The 22,900-nt window shown below is 35.0% G+C and overlaps 1 protein-coding gene across 1 annotated transcript in view; it reads right to left on the reverse strand.

Annotated features, from left to right (window-relative positions):
- The window catches only part of EPHA6 (EPH receptor A6), an 860,810-nt gene that overhangs the window by 291,616 nt on the left and 546,294 nt on the right, over positions 1–22,900 (reverse strand). The window contains 2 exon segments of the mRNA XM_088794040.1: positions 2,900–3,062; positions 3,476–3,523. Of these exon segments, the coding sequence (XP_088650166.1) occupies positions 2,900–3,062; positions 3,476–3,523 (211 nt within the window).

Below are 22,900 nucleotides of genomic sequence, written 5' to 3' on the forward strand. Positions count from 1 at the left end.
ATAAAAAATGATCCTTTGCATGACTTTCCTTTAGGCTATAAATTGACTTGGGAGTCATTCTGTGTACCCAAACTCCAGGTTTAGACAAACATATCTTTCAGATTCTTCTCAGACATTTTGTCTCTTCAAGGGTCTAATAGAGTCCCTTTTATGACAGTTACAAATCAGTAATTCAGAACGTGGCTTTTTGCTGTCTGCTGATGACATTCGAGGGTTCTAATCCTGCACCTTCACTCATTGGTTGTCAGATTTTGGTAAAGCTACTCACATTTCTAAAAAGACATATAATCTTGTCAGAATTAAAAGAATAATTTGTATAAATTACTGAGCATGGAGCCTTACACATGTTTCTGGTCCATGACACTCTAATTAAAATCGTCCTATGGATCCCCAACATCTTCCTAAGCCCGATCTCCGTAAAATGGCCAGAAGAGAGCCTTCATCGTGGTCCCTGGATAATTCTTCGCCTCTAGCTCCCACCATTTTTCCTCTCTTGTCTCCTCCCTGGAGCCATGCCAAATTATTTGTTCTTTTTTAGTTTTTCATACTGTCTCAAGTCTCAGGGCTTTTGCTATTCCTTTACTGACCCACTTTCAAGAATGAGTCCCCACTGCTCATCCTCTAGAAACCTTTCATGAACCATTTCGAGCTGAATTAGGCCTCTTTTCTATGTTCTCACAGTTCCTTTTGCATACCTTTATGGTTGTACATGTCATCCAATATTGTGTTTTTTATTCAAATTTTCATTTTCCTCCCACAAATCTAGGCTATAAATTACGTGAAGACAAAGGCTGCAGCTATTATCGTTGTTATCCCAAGACGCTCTCTCAGACTATGGCACATATTAAGAGTCCTACACATTTTTTGCCAAATGAATAAATATTGTACTGGGTCATTGGCGAGTACTGGATCTTTCTGCTAAGGAATTTCAAAGTACTTTTCTTCTATGTAACATCTGAAAAAATTCTAGGCCTGAAAATACGAGTTGAAATTTAGAGTTATAACAAAATCAAATTATTCATACTTAGGTAAGAAGTTATTGTTTTCTCACTACCCTAGATAGCTTTGTCCAGAAATCCCAGATGAACACAAATGACTTACCTAGATTTAGCCCTATGACTTTCTCTGAGAGTGCATTTCTAACTTGATGATATAAAACACAAAATATCATACTTTTAAAAAGTTAGGTGAATTTCATCATTTGTGAAATAAAGTAAAAGAACTGTGATGCAGAGATGGAATAAATACAGCCTTAAAAAGAAAATGATGTAACTTTTTCCTGAACCAAACTTGCCTTGAACTACACTCTTGGCTTTTTGGTCAGAAAAAAAAAAAAAAAAACAAAAAAAAAAAAAAAAAAAAACATAGTCAACAGGATATATAGCAGGAATGCTTCTTTGGATATTTTAATATTGTTTATGATTATGGAGTTATGTTTTGTGATAATTACACTCTGCCTCAATAATTTCATCTCTGGCTTGAAAAGACAAGTCTCCAGCAGGATTATAAATGATTATCACTGATATTAAACATCCAGGTTATAAGTATCCTTTTTATTCATGAGTTTACTCTCTCTCCCTAAGCTGTGTTCCTTCCTAGTTAAATATGTCAGTATCTTTTCACTTTTTCATTAGATATAATTGTAACAAAAAAGTTCTTAATGATCAATATTGTTCATCAACGTAAAAACAACAAACAAAACACTCGTTCTGTCACAGAATTTGAAACCCAAGTAGGTTCACTTTGAGGAAGTGATAAATGGGAGAAAAACTTGCCTATTTAGTGGTCTCACTATTAGCATTTATAACAATTCAGTTGAAAGGACTTGGCAGGATGATGGAATAGTTAAGACTACAGATGACAGCCATCAAATTTTAGCTTAGCTTCTTACCAGCTGCCTTAATCTGGATAAATGGCTCAACTTCCTAGGCTTTTGTTTTCTCACAAGCAAAATTAGGAAAATAATACTTGTCTCATTGAATGTTGATAGGTTTAAAGGAGATATTATGCATACATGTAAATACTTCACATCATTTCTGGCATTTATTACAGGCTCAACAAATGGTAGCTGTTATTGCCATTATTCATAAAGGGTTTTATAATTAATTTTCTATTATTGATTTCTTATAAACTATAGATATTTTATCAATGATGGGAACAGAATTTTATTACAATTATATATTTGGACACTTTTCTAATTAAGAACATTGCAAAAGCCTCCCATATGATCCTTACAAAGATAGCATGAGATGGAACCCCAAAAAAAGAACTCAATGGTGGGGTTGGGTTTAGAATGAGTAAGGCATTTTCAAGCCTGTATTATATGATGTTGGAACACATCCCTCCCTTCACCTCCCATTTTGGTTTTCAATGCGTTGAGGCTATAGAATTAATTTGAGTTTCTAATTAAGCCCATGAATCTATATTTAAAGTTAAAATTTGCATTTCAGTGGAGCCTGTCTCTTGACCACTGTTTTTATTGATGTAAATGAGACAACAAGCCAAAGCTGCACAATTTTGAACTGTTAAAATAATTTGCTCACAGCTTTATTCTCTTCCAAGTTTTCATTAATATCTTATTATGATGCCAACACTGGTGAACAATCAGGCTCACACCACTCATGAGGCTCTCCGTGTCACAGCGTAAGTGATGAATCCTGCATAAGCAGACACATTTGGGCTACATTACAATTGTAGTAGTGCAACGTACTTCATGGAAGTATTTAATGATAACACCAGATTATTAACTGAAATGACTGTAAGCTTATTTACAGAGTCCTGTTTGATAAGACTATTGTAATTTTGGGACATTGGATTTTTAACTATCAGGACATTAGAGTTTTAACTATTGGAACGGTATTTGATTAACACCTTATTTTATATCCTGTGTGAAACTTACTTTCATCTCCTGTTTCAAATTCAAACTTCTGACTGTAGCCACTGTATCCTGTTGTAGTCCTTACTCGGATATGAAATATGTACTTGGTTGCTGGCTTGAGACCTGTGATGATGACACTGGGGGCTTTGGACCTCGTGGAGGAATAGGTGAGCTGCTCATGCTCCTAGGGACAGAAAAGAAGAGAATGGAAATGAAGCAGAGTTATTCTACTTGTTCTGAGAGACATTCCAAAGTTAAGCTGAGGAATTATGCTCAGAATATCAAAAGTATTGATTTAAAGGAGGTGAGGGCATGATCTCCCATAATTTGGCATTTAGTTATTTATCATTAGGATGGATGCAGATGATATGGCCTTGATTTGGAAATTTATTAAGACAGATGATTAGTTTTATATAAACTGAACTTGTATTTTTGGTGATTTGGATTTCTCATCCCACTCTGAGGAATGGTGGTGGTGTGAGAGCACGTGTACACAGAATGGCAGCTACAGCTTAAGCAAAATGGGCACATCGGATCAGACCACACCAGCAGAGAGCATAGAGCAAAGGTGGGAGAATTCAAGTATCCACTACTCACTTCTACCCCAAGGTAGTGCCAAAATGCCGGCGCTATCCGTGGGTAGACCTGTGGGTGAAAGGAAAAATAAATTAATTGGTTTTTAAAGTTTTAAATCTTTTATCTCGAATCAATTGCTTTGTTCTAAAACTCAGTGATTCCCCGTTGTAGCAACTCAAGGTGAGTCAACGGAAGGCATAAAATGATAAAAAAAATCTTTGCACATGCATTTGCTGCATCAACTGAATGATCTAGTTTGTCAGGCAGGGTCTTTTTTTTTTTTTTTTTTTTTTTGGATGTTTTAAGAGTATATTTATTGACAAAGAAATTGCTCATGGTATTGTTAATTTTCTAAAGAATTATAAAACAGCATAAACAGTATTGTGTGATCCATATATGTATAAATACAGACTTAGAAATTTGAAAAGATATATACTAACACGTTGACAGTACCTATCACTGTGTAGTGAATTTAGGTTTTTATAATTAACTGTATCATCTAATTTTCCTCTATGATTATGTGTTGTCATATAAGTAGATATAATAATCTAGCATCTATTAAGCACCTAGTTCTTCTCCAATGAGGTGCCATAATGTAGAGATTAGCATGTTGCCTCTGATATCAGGCAAACTGGTTCAAATCCTGGTTAAGTCCCTTAGTTATTGTGCCACCTCAGCCTCTCTTAGTTTCAATTTCTTCCTGTATAAAACAAACAGTGATACCTAACTCACAGATCGGTGATGAAATTTAAAATAGGTAATCTATGCAAAGTGCCTGGCATTTACTATACATTGGATAAATGTTAGTAATTATTATACCAAATACAAAGGGTTTTTTTTTTGTTTTGTTTTGTTTTGTTTTGTTTTTTATAAACTTGCCAAATGATATAGTCGCTATCCTCAGGGAGTTTTTCATTTGGTGAGAATAGTAAGATTAACACACAAGAAACAGAAAACATTATAATAACTTCTCAGAGTCAAGGATTTGGAATCGCAATAACTATTGCCTCTTCTCTCCCCTAAGCCTGTATATTTGAAGAGATACCAAGACCTACCTGGTGGAAACCTTTTGCCTCATCTTCATGCCTATTGACACTCCTCCAGCTCATGTTTATCTTTTGTCTGTTCATCTCATTAAGCTTCAAAGGGCAATGGCCTCTTGTCTTTTTAAATTCCCACCTCTCTACACCAGTGGTCCTCAAAGGGTGCTTCCTTGACTACTAGCATCAGTATCACCTGAAAACCTGCTAGAAATTCAAATTCTTGGGCCCTACCCAAGTGTCACTGAATGAAAAAGTCTAAGGATGGAGTCCAGTAATCCTTGTTATAACAAGTCCTCCAGGGGATTCTGGTGCACACTCAAGCTTGAGAATCTTTGCTCAATAGAGTACTGTCAGATCAGTCTTCCCAACGCACACATACTTTTGTTACCTTCTACTCTCCGATTCTCTCTATTGAGTAAATGGTGATAGGTCTTCTGGTTCTGCTAGTGAAGGTCTTCCCTCCATGGTGTAATCCCAGTCTCCTTTTCCAGTCTCATCTTCCGCTACTTTTTGCAATCACAAAATGCTCTAGTAAAACAAAAGCACCTAATTCTCCCTGGACGTAACCCATGTTCTATTCGTGTTCTATGCCTTTGCTTATACTAACTCCTAAATGTATAATTTATTCTTTCTTGCCATCTTAGATGTTCAAACCTTGCTAAACCTCAAGATCCAGGGCTCACCCATGAAACTTCTCTCAATATACCATGAGCCCTCTATAGAAGTGACTGCTTTTTCCTCAGACCATCCAAAACATTAAACGGACCCATTCTTCCTCACGTTCTTCCTTGGTATCATCATGAGATATCAGTTTCCTAGGGCTACCATAACAGACTACCACCAAATGGGTCACACAAAACAACAGAACTGAAGTCTCTCACATTTCTGGAGACTAGAAGTCTGGAATCAAGATGTTAGCACCGTATCTTTTCTCTTAGTGTCCAGTGTTGCCAGCAATTCTTGGCATTCCTTGGCTCGAAGAAACATCACTATGATCTCTGCCTCCATAGTCATATGACATTTCCCCTATGTTTCTATGTATTCTCCTCTTCTTATAAGGACACCATTCATATTGGATTAAGCCCTCCCACTCAATCCAATACATCCCCATCTTCATTTGATTACATTGCCAGGGTCTTTTAAGTGGGCTCTGTTGCTTACCACTTCAGAACAGGATAGTTCATTTTACCTGTGCATACAAGTGACTATCAACAATATGCTGGTGATATGATATTAAATTTAACACTGTTTTTGTAGTGTTATTGTTCAATAGCTTTATAATGATATTTTAATAGGGAATGTGCAAAATATTTTCTTTGCATGAATAACTCTTCTAAATTCATAGGTCAAATTAGGCCATGAGATCCTTCAGGTAATTATCCACTATTCTCACTATAAATCTACAGATAGAGATTCTAGGGATGGAAGTGGCTTTCAAGGTCATTAACTGAATCACTCATTTAATGCTTAAATTCTACCTAGAAAATTTCCAACAAGATTTCATTTAGCCTTTGCCTAAAAATTTCTGTTGTTCAGGAGAGCTTCCAAACTAACAAATGAAGTTACAAAAATCTACACATATGTAGAATGTGTTGAATTGCATTTATTTTCTTGTGATGCTTTAAGATTTAGAACTATGAAAATTATTTCCCTTAAGCTATTTTTGAGAAAAAAAATCCTTAAGGACCATTTTTAATCTTTATGGCCTTATTTGCTACATTTTTTTTATATGCTACATGGTTATTCAGTGTCTAGCTGAGGCACTGAATTTGCCATCTATATTCCCAATAATAGAATTGTTTATTAAACATAAAGTACAAAGAAAAAATGAGTTAATAACAGCAAATTTCAAATTAAAAAGCTAAAACAAACAAATTGCAACTTATATTTATTTCTAGGTAGTTTTGAGGTTAGAAAGTAAATAAATATCCACCTGGCATTGAATCCAAGGAAATAAAGTCTATAAACTCATTGACAGTAAGAGTCATCTGTTAAGGGCTAAAAGAAGGAGCTTTCTATGATCAAGTCCTTTATAATTAGGGGACTTGTGTGAAAATAATGTGTGCTACTAGAAGAGATGATATTGTTTCTGGTAGAAATGCGCTAAACCTTTTGGATTGTTCAATCTCACATACAAGAGAATATTCCACCTCTCACAGAATTTTTTGCAACGTAATAAAACTTATGGTGCATTTTGAGTGCTGTTTCACAATACACAATGATGACTGAGAGAAGAATTTTAAAGCCTGAGAAAAGAAATTAGTCCTATTCTCAAAGAGTGAATATAGTCTCAAAAATTTACTCTTAGAATGGCACCATAATAATTACATATTATGTCTTCATTGATTCACCAAAATAAAGCTAACTAATAATTTCTTGCTCAGTAAAGTTACAGGGAGCAAAGGAAACCTTCTGCAAACAGCGTTTTGCATTTCTGCTGTAACATACACAAGTATATCTATAGCTACATCCTTGGACTAAAAATCCTCAGGTAGGAAGTGCTTACACAGTTCCTCAACCTAAATAACAGTGGTGTGGTGGCTGCTGCCTTGTCTTACATCTTGCCACCGCTGAGCATGTCGAGAAGGAGGGCTCAGAAAGCACCAATCATGGAAGTCCCTCCTTCCAGTATGTAGCAGCCCTCTCTACTCCTGGTGTTTCCAAGCTCTTCGGAAATCAAATGAGCACTTATCCATGACAGGCATAGGGCACTGTTGTCCCTGAATTTTGGCTAATTGCCTTTCTGCTGACACATCAACTCTAATTCCAAGTAGCTGTCAGCAGGCAGAAGCTATGCTTTGCCACAGAGCCACACAGATCTCCTCATTCATGCTGGCAGGCTGAATTCTGAACATGCTTGAATAGGGTTTGTGAGTCTTTCTGGAACTTGTGCCAATGGACTTGCTAGTTGTATGGCACTCACACCTTCAACTTTGCTAGGGAACACACTGTATTGATTATAAAACGCTCTTACAGATTTTTCATCTTTGCTATAGCCATAGTAAAATCCTCTCTTCATTCCTAATATTGTTTATTTTTGTATTTTATTTATTTTTCTTTATCAAGTTTTCCAGAAGTTTGAATCGACATTTGGCTTTATCTAATTCTTTCTTTGCTTTCTACTACATTTGATTTCTGCTCTTATAATAAATTATTTTTTCTTCTTTATATGTTCTTTGCATTAATTATGTTGTCTTCTAACTTCTTATGTTTCATGTTTAACTCACTAATTGTCAGTAGAGTTGACCCTTGAATAACATGAGTTTAAATTGCACAGGTACACTTACACTCAATTTTTTTTCGGTAAATGTACAGTTGGCCTTCACGTGACTGGGTTTCCGCATCACAGATTCACCCAACCATGGACTGAAAACAGTATTTTCAGTCTGCATTTGGAAATCCTCAGATATGGAGGGCTCACTGTTGCCATTGTCCAATTCCATTTTGTAAAAGGAACTTGAGTATCCCTTTTTGGTATCCACAGGGTCCTGGAACCAATCGTCCTTGTTTACCAAGGAAAGGCTGTAGTTAAGTTTTGCGGAGTAGAAGGGTAAACAAGGATTTTCAACTTTCTGAGAGTCAGATCCTCAAACCCCCAAGTTGTTCCAGGGTGAACTGTATATCTTTTCAAATATACAATTTTTTTTTTTTTTTTTTACTGGGGTTGAACATGCACTGGGGGGAGGGCATGCTGCAAGAGCTGGGCTAGGCTCTCCCCATTTGAGCATGCTGACACCCCTCCTCCCTCCAAATATGAAATCTTAGCCTGGATGGGCCACTGATTTCCTTCATTGTGCAAGATTTTTTTTTTTTTTTCAATTACAGTTGTCCTCAATATTAGTTTCAGGTGTACAGCATAGTGGTTAGACATTTATATGACTTACAAAGTGATCTCCCCTATAAGTCTGGTACCCACTTGGCACCATACATAGGTATTACAATATTATTGACCCTATTCCCTACTTTACATCCCCATGACTATTTTGTCACTGACAATTTGTATTTCTTAATCCCTTCACTTTTTTCACCCTGTCCCCCAAACCCCCTCCCATCTGGTAACGATCAATTTGTTCTCTGTAGCTATGAGTCTGTTTCTGTTTTGTTTGTTCATTTATTCTGCTCTTTAGATTCCACATATAAGTGAGATCATATGGCATTTGTCTTTCTCTGTCTGACTTATTTTATTAGAGGGAGCATGATACCCTCTAGTTCCGCCCACGTTATAGATGCTCATTGCTGAAGGCACTCACAGTCTTCTGCATTAATGCTTGTTGGCTGAAAGTGAAACAGCTTTTACTACTTCTCCTTGGAGAAACATGGATAATGGCACTAAATTGTGGGAGAAAACATTTAGTAGTAATGCACTTTAATATATTGTTATATCTGTTATTTCCTAAAGTAAATACATGTATAATTCCTATTTTATATATTTGTATCCATATATATATATACATATACATATATATGGATACAAAAGTATATATATATACTTTTATATATATATAAAATTAAAGTTTATTGGGGTGACAATTGTTAGTAAAGTTACATAGGTCATCCACATTTAAAAAAAAATAGTTCAGAACTAAATAGTATGAATACAGGGCACTGTCAAACAGGAGATGCATGTATTGTTGTCTAGAGATGTTGACCTTTTCTTATGATTCTCTTCCTATGGGGAGATCCTGCAACTTAAATTCAATTGTTCCTTCCTGGTTGATAAAAATCAAAGCTTTTCTGGGAATTTAATCTTAATGTCACATTGAATTTTTCATTTACCTAAAATTCTGAATCTAGCTTTATCTCTGTAAGTATCAACTCTTCATAGTAACTAAAAGAGATGCTCTTAATAGAGTCTGGACACTGTTAGCATTTAATCTGAAACTTGGTGAAACTTATAACTTAGTGAAAAGAAAGGCTCAGGTGTCCAGTCCTTATGGTTGCTTCTTTCTACAATCAGAGGTAACATGGCCTATATCAACAGAAGGTAGCATGTAGAGAATTCTGGGTTGGAGTTCTCCTGTCTTTGGCTTGATCTTGGTTCTTCTGTTATGTACCTTGCTAAGTCACCTTCAAGACTTTGGCTTACCCACATAGAAAATTCACTTATTTCACAGACATTCATTAAATGCTCACTACGTATAAGATTCTAGGACACTCTAGTAGATTTTGTTTACATAATCACCAAAGATCTACCTAAGCAATTAAATTCTATATTTTTATGTGAGAAATACAAGTCTCCTCTCTTGCCGTGACGCATTCTCATCACTCCTCATCTCACTCTCTTGGGATTACCATTGTCAGTTACGGAAGTAGATTCAATAGGTCCACAAAGCAGCCATCTTTCAGCTAGTTTACTTTCTCTTATAGTCCTTGGTACCAGTAGGATTTCTATAAAATGTTACCTCTTTGTTTTATATTTTTTAAATTAAATTAATTGGATTATATATGTAGTTAAAAATTAAGTTGCTGTCTTTTTTTCTACAGACACATATCTAAAGAAATATCAGTAATCATAAGGTAATGACATGATTTACATGATGCTTTACAAGTTACGAGGTGTTTTCACATACATTCTTTTTGTAGTATTTAAAATAATCTTGTGAAGCAGGAAGAACTGGTAATATTTTTATTCTCACTTAGCATATGATAAAACCAGTCCAGAAAGAATAAGTAATATACCACAGCAAGTCATATAACTAGTCAGTGGCTTCTATTCAAGTTGTGTTTTTTTCACTATGCTCAATTTAGGAAGCTATGCCAAGGGAAAATAAGTTTATAGATTAGACTTTGAGGCAAAGTCATTTATTTCATACTTTATGTTCTTCACCATCTAATCACTAGAAACAACTTTAAATTTAAGTGAGCCTGTGAACCGTATAGATTTGATGGAATTAAAATACTTTTATATAAATAGTTCCTCAATGGTGGAAACAATTCCCAGCACCAAAGATTTTAAGTAGTTATTTCAAAGATAAAATTATTTTCTATTAAGGTTAACATATCCAATCATTCTGCTTTTAATTGTATTCTCTTTTGTTATTACATCATATAGATAGATTCTAGGCAATACAATGGGCTTATAACTCACCCAATCTTACATGGAACATGAAATACTTTCATTCAGGGCTGGGAATAGAATTTGTTTGATAAAGTCCAGGAGATTCCTCTAGGATTTCTGATGTATGAAGGTACTCTGTATGGTTTTTTTCACAGAAGACAACTAAGAGGACAGATTAAAAGATTGTTGGATTTTTCTTTATCCTTTTAAGTCATACCAAGTTAAAATAATCAGGAATATATGAAAGTGCTACTAAAAATTAGCATTGCACTGCTACAATCATTTTTTTTAAAGCAATGTCTTAATTTAAGCCAATGATAAAGCTCTTGTTCTACTGGCTAGGGGACTGAAACTATAGATTCCTGAGAAAATAATACAAATTAAAAATGGACATAAATGACTTGCTGGATGCATACTGTTTAATAAATGCCTATTGATTGATAGCCAAATAAATACTTAGATCATTTAACATAGGGCACATCTGGTGCAGCTCTGGCCACATATTATCAGGAGCTGGACTACTAAAACTGCTGCTCCGATGCAGGAGCACAGACTGGAATGGCTTCTAGCTCACACTGATTCTCCTGTGTCCAGATCTAAGTTAACACTACCATCAGGGGAAAATGGGGCTAGCTCCCAACAACGCTGATTGCCTCAGAGATAAAAGCAAGCTAGAACGATTATATATTTCTTCACCAATGAGACTGAATTCATAATGAAGAGAAGAGATACAGGAAGAGAAACTACACTGAAGTTGAATAAACTCATCTTTCCTGGTTGTTGCCTTCCTGAGGCTGGGATGTTCTGTTTTGCCTTGGTTTTTACGTTGTGGCACGTTAATTATCAGAGTTGGGTTCTGTTGCTGGTAACCAAGAGAGTTGCTTTCTTTACTCACACTCATTTAAGTACATAGATGGAATTTCTAATTTGGGGGCAGACAGGGTTAAGAAGCTAGTTGGCAGGTTGTTCAAAGCTAGTAGGTAGGGTATTCTGAAATATTTTTCTTAGGTGAAAATTGGCTACTGCTGTGACAAAATGACAAATTATGCATAAGGAAGAAAAATGTAGAAGCAGATATTCTCAGTATACAACTACTTTCTGACTGCACTGTTTTGGAGAAGTGTCATTTAGTACACCATGGCTATAATTTTACTACAATCAACTCTTGATTATCCCCAGTAATCCAAAATAAGAAATAACAGTAAATCACTCTGAAACGTATTCATGAATTTTTTTCTTACATTCCTTCTGATGTGTATCTTGTTTCACCTAAAATGAAAATTAAATGCATTCCTCAAATATTAAATGTTGAGCAATAGTAGGAAATGGTATGAAGGTAAACCTGATGATAAAAGAATATTAATCTGGAATTAGGCATTCATAATTGATTTTCAGAAAACAGATAACATGTGTAGATAATTAACTGCTTGAAATAACAGTTAAATTTACTGTTAAGGAAAATGGCTAAATTATCACAGTGTGACCTTTAGAAAATACAGATGATAGGTTGAAATCAATAGAATCCTAATTTTAGTCAGTTCACCTATGAAAACTGAATAGGTTACACCATCTCAAAGGATCAGGCCTGATTTAAGAAAAAACACACACAAAATAATGTGTAAAACCCTATTACAGGCTCTAGAAAATGTAGAAGATAGTATTATCTCTTTCTTTTAGGAGCTATTATCAATAAGCAGTACATTTAATCCAGGACAGTGATAGGCTTGTGCCTTAAGGTAATGCTGCAGATGCTGTGACAAGTCGTTTTAAAGGTGTTGTATGTCTTTTGCTTGCCTGTTCCCACTGCTTAATGCAGTGTGGCTAGCATATTGTAGGCCCTCACAATGTATTAGCCAAATGATTGAGTAAATAAATTAATAAATTAGTTGCTCTATTAGTTTTTAAATTATATATATAATAGTTATTATATTTAAATTATATATATATATAGTTATATAGTTATATAGTTATATAGTTATATTGTTATAGCAATTTAAAATTAGTTTGCAGTATTAGTGACAATTCAAATGCGAGATGAGAAAAATTGTTTGGCTGGCCTTTAGTACTTCTGTAATCAAAATGCAATAATATTATGTCAGTATTTTCTTAGGAACATTGTGGAGAACACCCAAGATTTTACTTGCCAAAAAATATTTTACAAAACAGTATGCTTAAAAAAACCCCTCAGATTTGTGCTGAAATATCTTTTAATACATATGTCTTAATATTTATTCAGTTTTTTACTTTCCCATCTGTGTTCTTGTAACCTACCTAGGTATAGATGGGATATAAATTTTTATTCTGGGCTCTATAAATACTTATAATGGTGTTCAAATAAAAATTAAATGTTTAAAGCTTGATACTGATCCTGAAGAAAGTATCTCCAACCCAAAATTCCTTAATAATTTTCTTAAAAGTATATCATAGACAAACAACTGTAAGTTTGTCATTCATTCTTAAAGTTTCTTTAATAATTTATATGAATTTTAAAACCATGTGTAAATTTGGTAACAATAATAATAACATACAGATAGAAAAAGGAGGAAATATACATAGCAAAGAACAAACCATTTAAGGAATTCCTATTTATTGGAATATTTAGGATGGATACATTATGTTATTTAAAATGGAGAAAATGAATAAAATCATAATCATAATCAAGACTATTTAAGGATTACACTTAGTTTAAACTAAACATTTTTAGAGAAGTTTGCAAATTCTTGCTGATATGCGTAGTCTAGGTCAAGTAAAATAGCTACATAAAGTTAGTTAAAACAACTTTTAGGATAAAGATTAGGATAAGTCATCAATAACATCCACTGAGAAAAGAAAACACATTAAGTATCTTTGGAAACATTTATACACACATGCCGACTTCTCAAATATAAATGGTACTCAAAGTATCAACTGAGTGTTTTCAAAGTTAAATCATTAGAATAATATAGCTGAATGAAGTGGCATAAACTAGAAAGAATACATATATGTATTGCTTTGATTAATTCTACCTAATTGTGGAATATGTGTTAAAAATTAAATTTAAATAATTTAATTTGAATAATAAGGAAGGTAAGATGGGTAGAATTTCACTACAGTGAGAATGCCAGTAAAATATGAGAAACTGTTTTGTAGAAAAGTCTTCACTGAAAAATGGTATCATTTGTGAATATCAAGACTTACATTTGTCCAAATCAGCCACAAAATATGGTTATGTAAGAGCTGCTTCTTGCATTGAAAAGAAATCAGAAATTTACTGAAATGCACAAGCATAAGAATTCCTTAGCCTCATTCAGAACAGTAAACAAAAAAACCCCACAAAAAACAAAAACACTTTCTGAAGATTTCTTTTCCATTTTTATCTTTCTTATTTAAATGTATTTTGTCACCATGGGGGAATGTTAATATTTTTAATATTTTTTATGGGTCTTAATTGTGATCTCATGATAGGTATGTTTATTTTGTTCAAAATCAAAACAAAGATATCTGTTAAGATTGACCTACAAAGATACAATGCGTCACTTAATTTTTAAGGAACATAGTTGGAGAGAGATTTTAAACCTTCTTTATAAGTGATACCCCTCTTTTTGGGGAAGTGGGACTATGTTGGAGGTATCATGCTACCTGATATCAAACTATACTACAAGGCCATAATAATCAAAACAGCATGGTACTGGCATAAAAATGAACATATAGATCAATGGAAGAGAATAGAGAGTTCAGAAATAAATTCACAGATGTATGATCAACTAATGTATCATACATTAGGCAAGCATATAAAACAGGGTAAAGACAATCTCTTCAATAAATGGTGTTAGAAAAACTGGACAGACACATGCAAAAGAATGAAACCTGATCACTTTCTTATACCATATACAAGAATAAACTCAAAATGGATTAAAGCCTTAAATGTAACACCCAAAACTATAAAATTCCTAGAAGAAAACATAGGCAGTAAACTCTTTGACATTGCTCTTAGTAATATTTTTCTGTATATATCTCCTTGGGAAAGGGGAAAAAAATAAACAAAAAAATAAACAAATGGGACTATATCAAACTAAAATCTTTTCGCACAGCAAAGGCAACCATAGATAAAAATATCTTACTGAATGGGAGAGGATATTAGCAAATGATATATCCGATAAGGGTTAATATCCAAAATTTATAAAGGACTCATATAACTTAACGTGAAAACAACAATAACAAAGAAACCAATTAAAAAATTGGCAGAGAATCTGAATAGACATTTCTCCAAAGAGAACACACAGATGGCTAGTAGACATATGAAAAGATGCTCAACATCACTAATTATGAGAGAAATGCAAATTAAAACCACAATGAGATATCACCTCACTCTTGTTAGAATGGTTATCATCAATAAATAAGCAAACAACAAGTGTTGGCGAGAATTCAGATATAAGGGAACACTTGTATACTGTTGGTGGGATTGCAAATTGGTGCAGTTTCCACTTTTGTCTTGGAGCTCTGCATTGCAATTCCAGAAGCATGACGAGATTGTCAAGTTATGCAGAAGCCCAAGAAAACCATGTGGAGCAGCCTTGGAGAGAGAAGTGGTAAGGTGGGGGAGGAGAGGGGAAGGAGGAGCAAGAGGAAATGATGTAGAGATGACGATACACCGCCTGTCCCAGGTGTTGCAGCCCTTTGCCTATTTTCTTTTTTTTGAAACAGGTGAAATGAACTTTAGTAACGTATTTAAATTAACCCTTATATGCAGTATATTATCATTTCATGTAATCAACATAAAAATTATTCCTGAAATATTTTACACTTCTTTGCCTATTTTCTATCATCCCAGCTGAGGTCTCAGAAATTGTGGAGCAGAGATGAGCTGTCCCTGCTGTGTCTGTTTCAAATAATTGATCCATAGATTTATGAGATATAATACTTTTAAGTCACCTACATTTTGGGGGGTAATTTGTTATGTTGTAATATGTAACTGAAACAAGGAGATTGAACATTAATCTGCATTTCCCAATCTAGTCCTCAATCTAATATGTAATAGTTACTTGATCCTATTATTTTTGTCACTAGGTTGGCTGATGGAAATTTGAAGATTCTGTCTTAACACATAAAACTTAATCAACTTAAATATTCCAATTATCTGATTCTTTGGAAGGATTATGACCTTTTTTTAGCCTAAAATGACAGGTTATATTAGTAAAAAAAAAATTATTTGAAAGTATAAACAGTACATAATGTAGTTAAAAAAAATTTTACTGTTAACACTTTGATAGTACTTCCTATGTTGCAGGCTCTATATGCACTCCCAATACTCAGAAAAATCCTCAAAGGTGCTCTATAAAGTAAGTCTCACAGATGACAAAACTGAAGTACAGAGAGGTCAGGTAAGTTACCCACAGTCAATAAGTTACCGTGTTTCCTCGAAAATAACACCCAACTGGAAAATAAGCCCTAGCATGATTTTTCAGGATGACATCCCCTGAACATAAGCCCTAATGCATCTTTTGGAGCAAAAATTAATATAAGACCCGGTCTTATTCTCAGGGAAACACGGTAGTGATAAAACAGAGATTTGAATCCACAGAGTTTAGCTCCAGATTCTGAGCTGTTATTTATTACATTATGTAGCTCCCAACACCAAGTATTTCAGTACGGTCACATATCACTAAGGACTTTATATATTAAGTACATTAGATTTTATACTCCCTTTTTATTACTATATTGACACAGATGTAAAAATAATTAATATAGATTCTATGTATCATGAATAATCCACAGTTCTAATCATGGTACAAGAAATTAGAAATTCAAAGTGCTTAGCCTAACAAAGGTTTAAATAGATTATGTTTTGTTACTATTTCTTGATATTTTGAGTGCTTATCAAGTGCCACCAGTATCAAAGAACCTATTCACCTCCTCTTCTTACAATATAAGGAAAGAGGCTCATTAGGAACAATGAAATGGTTATTTCTTCTGTCAGAACAACTGAATTGTGTATCTAAGCTCATCTATGAAGGCAAACTAGAAAGAACGAGATAAACAATTTTCCTTTTTTTATCTTTGTCATGTGGGAGACCCTGCTCGCTGCGCCATTTGTCGTGCGGGACGGCCTGCGGGGTCTCTGGTCCCGCTCCCCATACAAGAACGCAGGATATGGTGAGGCCAAAAAGGAACACCCACGGAGCCATAGGTAGGGGAGTCATACCACTTTATTCTCTCTGGCGGCACTATACTCTCACTGGAGGCTGGATACACACTGTCCGCAAACCGCCATCCACGCTTGCCAGCCCAGCCGCCATCTTCTTGCCAGCCCCATTCTCTCTCTCTCTTCTCTCAAACCGCCATCTTTCTTCTCTCTCTTTCTCTCCCTTCCTCCTCTCCGTAGCCACAGCAGTTATATTGTGGCCAATGGCTCACTGGTTACAGCTGACGGCCAACTAGCCACAGCTGATGGCCATGCAATCACAGTTGGCCATTTACTACCTGAGCCAGCACCTGTCTATGTGAGGCCGAGAGCCTGGAAACTACTCTCTGGGGCTCCGCCCCCACAATCTTTGATTTCAATTTTTCCATCATCACAAGTTTAGGGGGATAGCTATGCTGCAGATCAAAAGACTAAGCTTTTCAAAGCTTTAAAGTGAGATAACTAATTCTGTTCTAGTTTCAACAGAATCTTCTATATCTACTGATAAACTGAGTAACTTTATTAATTAAAACACTGGATTGGAATTTAGAGGAACAAGGCTATCTTTCTGTCACTCACAAGACAAATGAATTTAAACATGTCAGAACATTACTGGGTCACAGCCTACTCAGACAAAAAATGAACATAGTATACTTGAAACCTATGTTATTATACTAACTATTGTCACCCCCAATAAATTTAATTAAAAATATATAAATGAGCACAAAACCCTCCTCAGCTCCATCCATCTCACAATATTGTTGTGATGGATCAAATATGAATGCATATGAAAGTATTTCAAAATGGGAACATCTTTTTCAAATTTAAGACAGAATAATTATTGTTGTTGATGTTATTAAATAGATGTCCATGTAGTTTGTGGAACCATCTGTCAGAGTAAGACATAATATTTTAATAATGAACTGTATTCTGAGTTAGTGGATAGGAATTGCATCATTAATTATATTATTTAATTTATACTAAATTTGGATATTTAGTAAATTAATTGTCCAGAACTATAGGAGCTTTGATCTTCTAATTAGATGTCAAAAAATTCATAGAACAAATCAGCCAAATGCCCAGGAATCTGATGCCTTACGTGATTCGGTGTGCAGTTGAGATCTATATGTGAGAATAACATCAATATCTAGAGATTTCTTCAGGTGACAGATCCTCCTTTAGAGTCAGTTATTTAGTCCTTAATCAGTTGTACCTGTGTGTATGACCAGTTAACTAGGTTTTAATGTAACCTTCATTGGTATAACGGGACCACTCTCAGACTAAAAATAATGATTTGTAATAATCCTTGAATGTGACATGTTTCTGGAGCTAAGAGAGACGATACTTCTGTCAGCTACCTCAGTCTATTTGCCATATGTAATGCAGGGTCTCAGCTCCCGCTCTCCGTGCAGGAATGCAGGATATGGTGAGGCCAAAAAGGAACAACAATGTAGCCATAAATAAGGGAGTCATACCACTATATTCTTGATGGCAGCTGGGTTGGAGACACAGGAAACAGGAGCCACACGATCCACAATCTGCCATCCATGCTTGCTAACCCCACTTGCTAGCCACAATCCATACTGTGGGGCCAAACCCCAAAAAGCAGCTTCCAGGCTCTCGGCCTCACGTGGAAAGGTGCTGGCTCAGGTAGTAAATGGCCATCAACTGTGATTGCATGGCCATCAGCTGTGGCTAGTTGGCCATCCGCTGTAACCAGTGAGCCATTGGCCACTAATATAACTGCTGTGGCTACGCTAGCAGAGGGGGAGAGAGAAGAGGAGGAAGAATGGGGGCTAGTAAGAAGATGGCGGCTGGGCTGGCAAGTGTGGATGGCGGTTTGCGGACAGTGTGAATCCAGCCTCCATTGAGAGTATAGTGCCGCCAGAGAGAATATAGTGGTATGACTCCCCTACCTATGGCTCCGTGGGTGTTCCTTTTTGGCCTCACCATATCCTGCGTTCTTGTATGGGGAGCGGGAGCAGAGACCCTGCGGGCCTCCCTGAATGACAAATGGCGCAGCGAGCAGGGTCTCCTGCACGACAAATGGCGCAGCGAGCAGGGTCTCCTGCACGACACATACTTTCTAACAGTAATCCGCTTGCTAACCGCACTTGCTAGCTGCAATCCACAGTCCTCTTCTCTGCCAAACAACCAATCCCCTAGCGTAGCCACGACAGTTGTATTAGTGGCTAATGGCTAACCGGTAAGCGGATGGCTGTCTGATTACAGTGGATGGCCATCTAATAACTGAGCCAGCACCTCCCCACATGAGGTCGAGAGCCTGGAAACTGCTCTCTGGGCCTCTGTCCCCACACCATGTTGCAGATGAACATTAATAAAACACCTTCACTGCTGTGCTAACTAACATGAACTAATAAGCTTTTAGAAAAACTATATGGCGGTCTTTTAAAAATATAAACTTTTACACATGCTAAGATAAAAATGTTAGAATGCATATTCACTATATAGGAGGAAAATTACCAAGAAGTTGTTGACAACAGCAGTTGTAATGGCTATACACATTCAGGCATAACTAAATTAGGACGGAAATATTTCATCCACCCACCTGCTGTGATTTACCCATAAAATCACAAGAATCAAGGGACATATGGAAACAATGATTGCACTGATTGCCTTCTGTAAATGCCCTTGTGTGAAACAGAAGGATCCAACACAGGTTCTGGGAGCAATCTGCCTTTGCCAACTGAAACTTCGCCAAAAACAATTAATTTATATTGCATTCAACCAGGAAGAACTGAAGAATACATCCTCAGCTAAAACTGTATATTTTCTCATTATAGACTTGACTTTCTATTACTAAAGGTTTAAGAAGAATCTAAATTAATGTAACATTTGTCCTTTTTCAAACATTTTATGGAAATGTTGAGATTTCTAATGGTATTTAAGTCATCATTTTACACACACACACACACACACACACACACACACACACACACACACCCCAGAGGTGCCAAAAAATGTATATGCATAACTTATATTAAACTTTTTTTTATTGGTGTCATGCAGGGTCACATGCGGGATTTCTCATCCCACTCCCCACATAAGAACGCAGGAGAGGGTGAGGACAAAAAGGAATATCCACGGAGCCATACATAGGGGAGTCATACCACTATATTCTTGCTGGCGGCTGAGTTGGAGACACAGGAAGCAGGAGCCACACTGTCCGCAACCTACCGTCCTAACTGCAATCCACGCTTGCCAGCCACCATCTTCTTGCTAACCTCCCCTTTCCAATCACAGTTGATGGCGATTTACTACCTGAGCCAGCACCTTTCCATGTGAGGTCAAGAGCCTGGACACTGCAGTCCTGGCTCTGTCCCCACAATTGGTATATATTGAGATATTGAGTATTACAATTTAATACTGGTTTTTTTCCTTTCTTAAATTGTGTATACATTTTTTTGGCATCCTCTGTGTGTGTGTGTGTGTGTGTGTGTGTGTGTATATACATATATATATATATATATATAGGGTTATAAAAATTTTTTTCAACATATATAAATTGAGAAAACAAAATTTCAAGAATAAGAATCTAAACACAAATAGTATAAACATTACCAAGTAAGTTAAACTATTAAAGTGAAACAGCTTTTGAAATATTAGAACCCTTATAATAATCAAATTATTTTCTACTTTCCCATAGACATACTCATATAAATTGACAGATGTCTATTCTTGTTTATTTCCCCTAAGAAAATCAAATTAGTATGGATTCTACAAGGTCACTGCAAATACATGATATTAAAACACAGCCATCATCTGTAGCAACATAAATGTTTTTACGAGCAGCAGGTGTATTCTTTGAAAGAGTGTAAAGCTATTAACAGCTCAGTAAGGAGTACATAATGACAGGCTGTTAACTCAGCCTCCCCTACAAGAGGCTGAGGAAGGGCATTTTGAAACCATTATGACAAATGCATTTTTAAAAGTATCCAGTATGAATGCTTTATGAAGAGAGGCTCATTTAAACTTCTCATTAAAGTAATGAATTTAGTCATCTTGATTTGAATATGCCCATCCAAAAGAATTATTTAATTACTCTGAATAAAAATCAAATAATAATTTTCAAACCAAATATGTTTCAGTTGTAAAAACTTGAAAATGAATTCTAAATTCCAGGAGTTGAGGCTTATTCCTCAAAAATCTACATTACCTCGCATAGGTATCCACCATCTAAAAATTTAATAAGCCTATTTCAATGAATGAATGAATGATTTCCTAAGGTATTTTACATATTGTTGACATTTTAGTTGCTCACCTTGGAAAAATTATTTGTGATTTGATTCCCGTCAGGGTACTTCAATGTATAGGATTCAAAGTCAGAGAGACTTTGGTTTTGTTATTTTATTAGAAATATTTTTTCCCAATAGTTGCCACACTTTTTAAATCATTTAAAATTTTCTTTAAACTTAAAATGAATGAAGCTGTTAAAAATGTTTTTGGTTATATGTTAATTATGGAGCATAAAATATTTTGTGATGCCCAATAAGCAACAACTACTGTGTCGATTTTTTAAATCAGTTTGACTAAGATGGGTATAGCGATTGATTTGATTTATATATGAAGCTATGTAATATTTAAAATTTAATAAAAGGTAACAAAACATATTTACTTTACTTTTTCTTTCTCCTTAGAGGTCTTGCTTCAAATTCATGCTTGAGTGAAATAAAGTGGCAAACAGAATAGCAAAATTATTTAATAAAAAATATTGTAGCAATTTACTTTGGCACTTAGGATTGTTTTTCCATAGCCATCATTTTGAAAGTAAAGAACAAAGGATTCAGAGGAAAAAAAGGATACATACATCATTTTGAAAGATTTTCCTACTATAAAAGTATGAATGAGCTAAAACTTATGAATAAACATTTATGTTTTTATAATTTCTTCACTTGGTAGCAATTAAGTTTTAGCTTAGAACAGCCATTTCCCAAAGATCTTTCCATGGAACATTATTTCCAAGGAACATGTGTTGTTATGGTAAAAGAAAAAAGAAAAAGCAAAGCTTTATGATTGTGTAAATTTGGGAGTTCTGGGGAACAGATTCCAAAATGATGTAGAAAGTGAAGATATTTATGGAGGGAAATACCTGTTCAGATAAAATGGGAAAGAGATCAAGTAGGCAAGGAGAGTTAAAGGTTCACCAGTTCAGACCCTTTCTGCAGCAGGTTCTCTCTTGAAGGGAGATCTAAGGAGTGTAGTCTCATGGCTGCCACTGAGGTCAAATAAGTTTGAAAACCACTGTGTTAAATAAAGTAGGTTACTTTGCTGCAGGTTTTCCTTGAGTATTTAATATACGTCCACATGACCTGTTAAACCCCAGAGGTTGAAAATACACGCTACATTTTCCAAATTGATTTGACTATACAACCCTATGGTGATTAAAACAAATAAACAAATAAACAAACAAACAAAAACATCCACTGAGACTAGATCTACATACAGTACATACTTCAGGAAACATTAGTTTAAGATATACAAAATTAATATAAATATCATGAGCAATATTGTACAAACTATTTTCTATAACAATGGAACCATTAACTTAGATATATCTGTGTTTCTTCTCTATCCAATCCACTACACCTTTCAAAGGGGTATTTACTATCCTGAATTTGTATTGATCTTATCCTTGCTTAAAGAATAAGAGTCATCACAGATGTATGAGTGCATATATAATGCATTGTTTAGTTTTGTATGTCTGAATTTTCTACAAATATTGTCATACTGTACGTGATCTTCCAGGACTACGTTATATTTCTAAGCCTTATCATATTGTGGTATTTCCTTTGTTCATAATGTTCATTTGTACATTATATTCATGTACACTTGTATATAATGCTCATTTATTTTCCCTATCATACATTCCTCATGTTTCAATATACTACAATTTATTTACCCATTTTCCTAATGATGGAAATTTGGATTTTTTGAACAATTCTTCTTTAAACATTGTAGGACATTTTCTTGATAACACATATAAAATTTTTAGAGTATATCCATAGCAGTCAATTATTGGATTCCTGGATATGAAAATGTGGAAATTTGTGAAATTATTTTCCAAAATGATTTTTCAACTTATACTTATCCTAGCAATGTTAGAGATCGTATTTTTTTGCATCATCGCCAATTCTTAGAAATGTCAGATTTCTTAATTTTTGCCA

The sequence above is a fragment of the Rhinolophus sinicus genome, chromosome 17, assembly GCF_057876585.1.
Source record: "Rhinolophus sinicus isolate RSI-liver-muscle chromosome 17, RSI-T2T, whole genome shotgun sequence".
Taxonomy (NCBI): Eukaryota; Metazoa; Chordata; class Mammalia; order Chiroptera; family Rhinolophidae; genus Rhinolophus; species Rhinolophus sinicus.